This window comes from Botryllus schlosseri, chromosome 7 (assembly GCF_051294905.1).
Source record: "Botryllus schlosseri isolate E-star chromosome 7, Bs_hap1, whole genome shotgun sequence".
In the NCBI taxonomy this organism is placed as follows: domain Eukaryota; kingdom Metazoa; phylum Chordata; class Ascidiacea; order Stolidobranchia; family Styelidae; genus Botryllus; species Botryllus schlosseri.
In genome coordinates, this window is record NC_137242.1 from 18,691,381 (window position 1) to 18,700,872 (window position 9,492).

Below are 9,492 nucleotides of genomic sequence, written 5' to 3' on the forward strand. Positions count from 1 at the left end.
AAATATGTTCCTTTTATGCTACCACAAAGAATATAATGCCTGTTATCCATCACATTAAACATAGTTTGGTATTTTTTCGACCATACCGATTTCAAAGGACTTGGTGACAATGCTGTGGGATGATCATGACTTCGGAAATGTGGTATTTACAGTAATGTTCCTAGCTTTGTGCTATATATTTCGTATGCTACAATATGAAAAATCAGGTTTCAAGGCTTCAGCAGTGAAAATCAGTATCGAAACTATAATTCTCGTTGATAAATTAACTTTCAGTGGCGAGGAGCGTATAATTTCAATACTCGAAAAATTCGTCTTTTACTACTCGACTCGAATCATTAAAAATAATACTGGATTCAGATTCGAGTACTCGAATCATTGTGCCCAGCCCTAGTCACGAGTCATCTCGAGTCATTGCACATTTTGACTCGAGTCATCAAGGCAAATTAAATTTTCGACGTATGAGTGATGCTTAGGGCAAGTTGTTGTTGCACTAAAATCGCGAGAAAGTTGCACTTAATTTTGACAAAAGTTGCAGTACAAAGTTGCATTTATACTTTTTGTTGAATTAGTAGGGTATGATACTCGTCCGTTGTATAATTTAGTTCCTGCAGAGCTGTCAAATTTGTTACTTTGCCATTTAACGGACATTCTGGCGAAACCGACAAAAATTATAAAAAAGTACAACCAAAATGCTAGCAATCTCAACCGATTTCCTATGTTGTTAACCTATTCTTTGGTCAAGCTGCTACGCTTTAAAGCATCGGTCACATTTGCGTAAAATCGTACGGCGTATAGGGCATTTAAAGCATTTCTTTAGTTTCTTTCCTTTCTCTGCTCTTCTCTCGTTTGCTCGGCGCGTAAAGAGCCTCTTTTCTCTCGTTTTCTTACGCGGCCATTACGCAGACCTTACGCGGAGAGAGCGATTCGTACGCGCGTACTGCTGACTTGACGAGCTCATTTGTGAGAATTCACACTCGCAAGTGGTCGGTCACAAGCTTGACGTTTGCGAAATTCATGCTCGCAAGAGGTCGCAGATTTTAAAGTATTCAATACTGTTGCTACGCGGGAAAATAACTAATGAACTGCGATCGAGTTCATTTGTGATGAATCAGATTCGCAAGGGATCATCTGCGCCTGGCAGGTCTGTTTTTAGGAATGCCGGTGTTGTCTTGTTTCATCTGTTTACGTTTATGAGTTGGGAAGCCATGTAACGTTGTACTATAGATAACTAACCAGTCTATAGTTATACTGTCAAAGTATCCTATTTATGCAGACGAGTAATATGGATAGTTTTGATTTGAATGAGAGGCTCGTTGAGGAGGTGAGACTGAGACCATTGCTGTATACTGTCTCACTTAATGATCATCACCTCAGGACCAAATCGGGTACGGCGTGGAGGGAGATAGCGGCTTTATTAGATGTATCAGGTATGAGATGAGTGTTTTTCGTGTAGTGCATAGATAGATATATTGCTTGTAACGTGGACGCCCGGATTGCAGAGTTGGTGGCGAAAACAAGGTGGAAGACGCTTCGTGACCGTTATGTCAGGACAAAGAAAAATATTCCATCGGGAGCAGGGGCAGATGCTTTACAAAAAAAGTGGGCCTTCGGTTTGCTCATGACTTTTTTGGATCCACACCTTGAAATTCGCAGGTCTGTAATGATATGAGACTTTGAAAGAGATTGATTAGTCGAGATTTACGGAGGATTAGCAGATGAAGTTGATCTATATTTGTAGTTTATTCAGAGAGTTTGTGGTTTTTATGGTGGGAATTTTTATATGTCACCATTTCTGGTATTCTTTTGCAATTATTAATGTATTGATTATTAAACTGTATTTACAGTACATCCAGCAACATGGCGGACTGTTCTTTGGAAGTATCCGTCACAGAGGGGCCATCGACTTCCGTAGCGGCCGACGAACCATCAACATGTAAGTATACTTATAATAGTAAACAGCAGTGTTAGGATCAAGTCACTGCCTTCGAGCCATAAGTCACCTCGAGTCATTGCACATTTTGGCTCGAATCAAGTCGATCGATTTTCGAACGTGACTTGGGTTGAGTCAGTCCCTCAATTATATATATATATATATATATATACTCATGAATATACTGGCTAAAAGGCGTTGTATTGCACACACATACGTAGACTTCTATACTGTACAATATCGGTCTATAATTATTATTATTACACAGTACAGGTAGTTTGCGGATCTGAAAATTTATGTATTTTATTGTCTTGTAGCAACTCCAGCAAGAAGACCGAAGCGGAAAAGGAGAGCTGTGGCAGAGGAGGAGGAAGAGGAAGACGCGGACAGTGACATTCAGGCAGTACTGAAAGTCATTAAGGAGGGTCACCAACGTGTGTAACCTACCGATCTTGAAGACACGCCAGGATTTAATCATGTAGCACATGTCGATATTTGCAGGACAAAGTGCTAACGATGCGGTTGGGGTGGTGATTGCCAGGGAGCTGGACAAGCTTGGCACCGACGATGACCAATATCTAAATCAAGTCCGGGTCCTGCTCATCAACACTGCTGCCGAAGCCGTCCAGAGGAAGAGGAATTTCCCCACCATCAACCCAAATGCTTTCACATGATTTTCTATTGCAGCATTGGTATCTGTACCTTGAATTGAGTGGTACCATTGGTATTTGTTCCCCTCAGTGGTACGAAAAGCAGTGTAGCAGCATATTTTGGATTACGTAACTAAAGTGTACAGGCTGATTTGTACTGTGGTCAGAAGTGGTTGGAATAGCGCTGTTATTCAAGTAGGAGCAGTAATTACAAAGACGTGTCAAAACTGCTTATATTTGATTGATGGCTAGCATAGTTTCTGCAGGTAATCGGATGTTAAAAAGTAACTTTTTGAAAAACAAGTAGTTTGTGACTTTTGAAATATTTTATAACAATTGCGGTGAGTAGCTTCTACTAATGACCAACATCTACCAAGCGTACAGATGCTTCATGTTGCAATAGTGAACCTAACATGTAAGTATGCAGGTAAGTATTGATTAGGATAGTTCTTTATGGAAATCAGTCAAATATATTGTTAATAAACTCTTCAAGATTAAGAATGAAAGTAGTAAATGACGAGCGGTAAAAATGAGATGGTATGTGTCAGAAAGCCCAGTCAGTATATCGGATCATGGCCATGTAAATTCAAGAAGGTCATTTTCCAACTCTTATTGAGGTAAGGATTTTTTAAGTATCAGAACGACCGGTGTCCGGTCATTACCGAGAATGCTATTACCGAGAAGGACAATACCGAGAATTGACAACACCGAGAATGTAATATATGCAATGCAGGCATGTTATGCATATGAACAGGTCGTGTGTGTGCATCACGGCGTTGCTACATTCGGTATCTATTCTCAGATAAAAATTTCTCGACAACGTCAGTTACATTAAGCTATATTCTTGGCATTGGCCATTCTCGGTAATGTCCGTTCTCGGTAATGACCATTCTCGGTATTAGTATGGAACCAGAACGACCAGAGCGGTATGTAGTATACAGTGTTTCTCAAACTGCTCTTCAATATTTTTGATATCACAGTGAGGGGGCGCTAAATGATGAAGGTGGCCATGTCTAAAAAAGTTTTGAGAGCAAATGATGTAGGGGCTAGAACATTCGAGACTAGAGGCCATAAGTTATTTTGCATTTTCTGCTAAGATACGAGTGGAGTTTTACTATGTTATTTTTTAGGTACAAGCAATGGATGCGGCAGCAAGAAGCAATTGTCTGGATGTTGGGAAATAGTCATAATAATGGCTGGGAGATCTTTCATTTTAACCGGGTTTAAACTTTGGTCTCCCCGGTGTTTCTTCTCTCGAGAAACACCAACTCCTACAACCAGTTGTGCCCCGGTTTGCACTTGCACATATTGGGTATCCGACAATTGCATTAATATAATAAATGAATGGCAACACTTCTTGTTCTTTGTCTTGCTCTACCTCCGCTAGCATTCTAAGTCATAACCACAAGAAAAGAGAGCTGACAAGATTTCCACCTTCTCAATGATATATTATTCAGATGTACTGCAGTGAAACTTCAACAATAAAATGTTGCCTCAGAATATGTAGTCGCATCTCTGGCTATGAGATTCCCAGATCTAAGCCTCAGCATTCCTGACAATCATCATCATGGGCAAAGCACTTGAATATTATCAGCAATTGACCAGAGAACTGCACAGATGGTTATGACAATACACATGACCAGTGACCATAGGCGGTCTGAAAAGAAGCACTACTGCCTAAGCAAGTAGTATGGGTTTAGAACTACTTCTAGAACAGTTTAGGCAAGATTGCTAAGTATGTCTCCACTGTTTTTCAATTCATCGCTTTGAGTTGATGTAGTTTAGACAATCCATGGTAATCCCTAGTCCAACTTCTCATGTAACATCAATCAGTACTATCGCATGTATATATATATAAATATAAATGATAAATATATATTATACTAATATAAATATATGTGAGAGGATATATATATATAAGAAAACGGAATAGTCCAACTTGAGAGTAAAATTTCATGTAACATCAATCAGTACTATCGCATGTATATATATATAAATATAAATGATAAATATATATTATACTAATATAAATATATGTGAGAGGATATATATATATAAGAAAACGGAATACTGAATAATAGTTAAAACGTGTAAATATATAATACATGGAGAGAAGGAGGGAAAATGAACTCAATGCCTGGGTACGTAAGCACCCCGCTGGCTATTGAAATACCCAACAAAATCATTTCTAATCTTCCTAGCCTCCTCCGTGTAACGTCTTCCTGTTCTTGTAAGAGACTGCCAATGCGGTCCGGGTTGCTCTGGAGGTCCCTCGCCTTCATCTGCCGCAAATTCAAGGTGATGTTGATCACCTGAAAGATAATTATGCAGGACAGTACATGCTTTGACTACATGGTCAGTATTTGCAGGAGTGATTGCCAACGGCCTGCGAAACATTCTAAACCGGGAGGACAAAATACCAAATGCATTTTCCACAACATTCCTTGCTCGCGACAGTCTGAAATTAAAATGTCTCCGCTCTGGGCAATTCAATGAGGTACCTGGAAAAGGTCGCATGATATGCCTCTGCAATGGGAATGCTTCATCTGCGACAAAAACATGAGGACTTGGACTTACACACCCAGGCAAAGGAGCATCTGATGGCAGATCTAATTGGCCAGAGGACAAACGTTTTCCGAAATTGGAGTTGCTGAAGCACTTACTATCATTGACCCTTCCATATTGACCTATATCAACAGCAATAAATCTTCTCTGAGCATCAACAACTGCCATCAGAACTATACTAAAAGTCTTCTTATAATTAAAATACAGTGACCCAGACTTTGCAGGTTTCTGAAGGACCACATGCTTACCATCAATACTGCCAATACAATTAGGAAAGTTCCACTTATCTCTGAATTGTGATGCACTCTCTTTCCACTGTTCTTGTGTGGGTTCTGGCATGTACTCCGCTGCTAAAGCCTGCCAGATAGCCACACAAGTCTCCCTGATCAAGTTGACCACTGTTGACTTGCCGCACCGATACGAGAAAGCGATTGTTTGGAATGAATCGCCAGTAGCCAGGAACCTAGAACAGCAATCGATTCAGATTTTATGTACAGGGCCAGTTCACCACGACTGTAAATTGATTTGAACAAGGTGTATTATAATGTTGGTGTGGATGTGTCATTTACCTCAGAGTGATTGCCAGTCGTTCATTTGGAGGAATCGGTTTCCTCATCGCTGTCGTCTGCTTCGAAATGAGAGGTCCAACAATTGACAGCAGCTCGTCGAACTTCTCGGGCGTCATGCGAAAATATGTAAAGAAGTCAGCAGGTCTTTCATATCTCATTTCCTGCGTAAGCCTATACTCTCCCAGCTGATCTCTTCTCTGAAGAATGGGGTGAACCCAGCATTCACGTCTTTTCTTCTGTTTCTTTTTCCTCCTTTCATCCTTCTTCAACGCCAAATAAAGCAAACCCAGCAGGTCCATTTGGCTGCTTACCCCAGCCAAATCACCCTGCCTTCGAACAATACTCATCCTTTTCAGCGAATGTTGCTTTCCCACTACAGAATACTATGTCCAGTGCAAATCGCAAACGCCGAGAACATCGATTGCTTTAGTTTTCGCGCGAAAGTGGCTTTGGCCTCCAGAGCGACAACATGCGGAACAGCGCTAAAATCTATTCTCACTTTTCGTTCAGCGATGACGTAATCTCTCGTTTTGGCCAACTTAGTGAGAGAGTGAGACTCGTACGCGCGTACGATTTTACGCAAATGTGACTGAGGCTTAAGAAAGTCTCTGCAGCAGCTGTTGTATCGCGAGTTATCAGGTACATAACAAGGTCTCTTAAAATAGCGAGAAGGTTATAAACGTTACTTCTCTTTCTTCTTATCAGACCACACCACAGTTCAGAAGAATTTTGACATGTACCGGTTACTGGTTACCTGAACCCTGCCTGGGTCGATTGAAGAAGCGGCTGTGCAGTGTGCATCGACATGAGAAGTTTGATGACAAGACGGAATGCTTCACTTCAGTGATGAGCGGACTGTAATATTTTTCGGTCCAAGTCCGATCCTGAAAATTTTTATTTCAGTCCTAGTCCATCCTGATCCAAAAATATTTTCCAAATTTACTGTCCAAGTCCGGTCCTGAAAATTTTCAATTCAGTCCTAGTCCATCCTGATCCAAAAATATTTGCCAGATTTTCAGTCCAAGTCCATCCTGATCCAAAAAATTTTTAAAATCTAAAATCTACAACTGAAAAAACAGAAAGACATGTTATAGGGCGGTTATAAACACTGAACATCTAATTCGATTCAATTCCAGCTTGTAAGAAACGTAGTTAAAACAACATGAGAATTTTCAATATACTAAAAAGTATACACATTTTAGATAGTGGCTGCCCGTCCCTATGAAGTTTTGTACGAAATTGGTGCATTACGAGTTTGATTCAATTCCAACCAATGGAAGCGTGAAAATCGTTGTATTTACTGTGGGAAATTCTGTCATCAATAATTAGAGCTACAACCCTATTTTGAACAGCTTCTTGGAGGTACAGAACTTGCATATACAATTGACTAATATATTCATATTGAGATTTACCCATACATTTTAGGCAGACACTCATCAGGGACAATCGTCAGCGACTAGTAGAGAATTGGAAAGAACCTTGTATATCAACAATTGTATCACAAAATACGACAGGCGAAAATATGTCATCCGAAAATATCCGGGTTCATTCCAATATGAATATACTATTCAATACTACACCTACACCGGTTGGAATCCAACCAGTAGCTTTTTCAGCCAGGAAATTTGAAAAAAGAAGTTATTTCCACCCAACACTAATGTACTTATACAAAACAAATGACTAACATATTCACTTTCAGGGGTCACTATACAACGAACTTGCCATAGTAGTTTGTTCCATGTGCACATAAAATATTAGAGACGAAAGAATCAGCCGAATCACAATATATAGGTTAGCAACTACTACTGCGCCGGACATTAACGATCAACATGAACGAAACGTGTCAGAATGATGACATGAAAAAGCAGATGGTAGCACCTCATCACACATATTTATTTTCCAACATGCTCCCCAATACAATGACGGAATTTAGTGTCTTAGGAGAGAGTCGCGTTCTTTTCTTTGTGACTGTGTTTCGACAGGCACTGAGGACTCGCTCGCTTGGTGCACTCGACGCCGGAATGCTCATAATACCCATAGCCAGTTTGCTAAGAGTAGGAAACTCGTATACCACCGAGGGGTGGCTCCAGAACCTCAACACGTTAATATTTTGGCCCTCACACATGTTCTTGACGTCAAGTCGACTGAAATTTGTCGAAATGTATTTTGCCACCTCATCAGTATCTAGGTTATATTGTCCTGTAACTTCCTCTTGCCAGTCAACAAAACGCTCATCTAGACTCAGACTACCATCAATCTTCATCCTTTTGGAAGCAGTGTATGAATGATCTTCCTCTGGTTTACTGTTGCTTGTGGAATTTCCAGAAAAAAAAAGAGGACAGCAAGTGTCTAGCATGTTCATGAACCTTGGTTCTTTCATTTGGACTTAGTGGCACTAGGCCTTTGTATTTTGGATTCAAGAAAAATCCAAGCCGGTGCATATCCGTTATTTCAAATTTTTCACTTAAACATCTCAATCCCCTTTCTTTTAAAAATTGCAGTAACAAAGTATCCGTTGGCGATGGTTGCATCGAAAGTTTAAGGGCATTATAAGACAGATATACCCTGTGAATAGTAGCATTCAGTTCACCCTCCAATTCCAATGTCTGAGTTTTGAACTCCTCCAGGAAAGTGGTTAGGGTTTTCACAGTAAAACAGTCAATGTTTTCCAGTCTTTTTTCTTGGCCATTACAGTTTAGCAAACTGCAAATTTCCTGTTGGTTATCATGAAACGACAGTAACATTGTTAAGATGGAATTCCATCGTGTATCATTGCTTTGCTTCATGGAATGGTGCAACTTGTTGAGACCAGACCGCTTGAAATATGCAGCAAGTGATTTAATACTTTCTACTGTTGATCTGATCCCCTCAATCAGAGACGCATTGTGTTCTGCAGTCGGATATACAGTACTCATCTTGTTCAGCTGTAGAATATGAGACAAGGTAGTCGAAATCATATGACATGCGCATGGCAATCGGTTGAACATGGCCAAAGCAAGCTTTATATTGCTCCCGTTGTCGGTGATGAAAAAGCACCTTTGCGCTATTACTTCAGGATCTAATCCAAAGCACGAACATGCTGACAAAATGTTGTGTCTAAGGTAGTCACCGGTTTTGCTCTCAGTTAGCTCTGCCACTACGGCAACTAGAGATATCAGCCTGTCATTCATGCTGAAGTGAACGATGAGAGAGAGGAAGCTACGACTTCTCAAGTCTGTCCATACATCAGTGGTTATACCAATGCAGCCATAATTCCTGATTGCGGTTTTCAAATTCTCCTTCAGTTCGATAATGCCTTCCTCACTTTTACTGCAAGCATGCCTTTTTACTGTGAACCTCGATGGCAAAATATCTGTTGCTGGCACCCGACCATGCTTGGCACCGATCTCAATGAGATCATTTGCCAGCTCTTCAATGCCACCGCCTTCTATTGCTGAGAAGGGGCGAATATCCTTAACAATATACGAGATGGACGCATCCAACAATTTCTTTTTGGTTGCTGCTGCAAGTACTACTTTCGAATTGAAAAAGCCTGTGATTCTCCTTTGGCCCTCCTGACCCTCCTGTTTTGAAGCTTTGCAATAAAGCTGCATATGGTTCTTTAAATGGGTAGTACCACTAGTCCCTCGGTCATGCTTCAAAGGCTCGTCACACAAAGTGCACAAAACGTACCCTGTGTACTTATGGCTCTCGGCGCAATTTAAAAACACGAAATTTCTCCAAACAGCGCTTTTGGCTCTATCATGAGTTACTTTCACGTAATTTCCCTCCTTCATCA

General features: G+C 40.5%; 1 protein-coding gene across 2 annotated transcripts; it reads left to right on the forward strand.

Moving 5' to 3' along the window:
• The first annotated feature begins 800 nt into the window (after positions 1 to 800).
• Positions 801 to 3,933, forward strand: LOC145443180 (uncharacterized). Of its 2 annotated transcripts, XR_013916332.1 has the most exons (6): positions 801 to 1,427; positions 1,500 to 1,653; positions 1,845 to 1,933; positions 2,248 to 2,364; positions 2,432 to 3,452; positions 3,494 to 3,933. XR_013916332.1 is itself a non-coding variant. In XM_080321170.1 (5 exons), the coding sequence occupies exons 1-5, from the start codon at positions 1,268 to 1,270 to the stop codon at positions 2,602 to 2,604; spliced, it is 693 nt and encodes a 230-aa protein (XP_080177296.1). In that variant the 5' UTR covers positions 801 to 1,267; the 3' UTR covers positions 2,605 to 3,933. The 2 variants fall into 2 exon arrangements, 1 of the variants encoding a protein (XP_080177296.1); XM_080321170.1 differs by having other exon boundaries at positions 2,432 to 3,933.
• Positions 3,934 to 9,492: the final 5,559 nt, after the last annotated feature.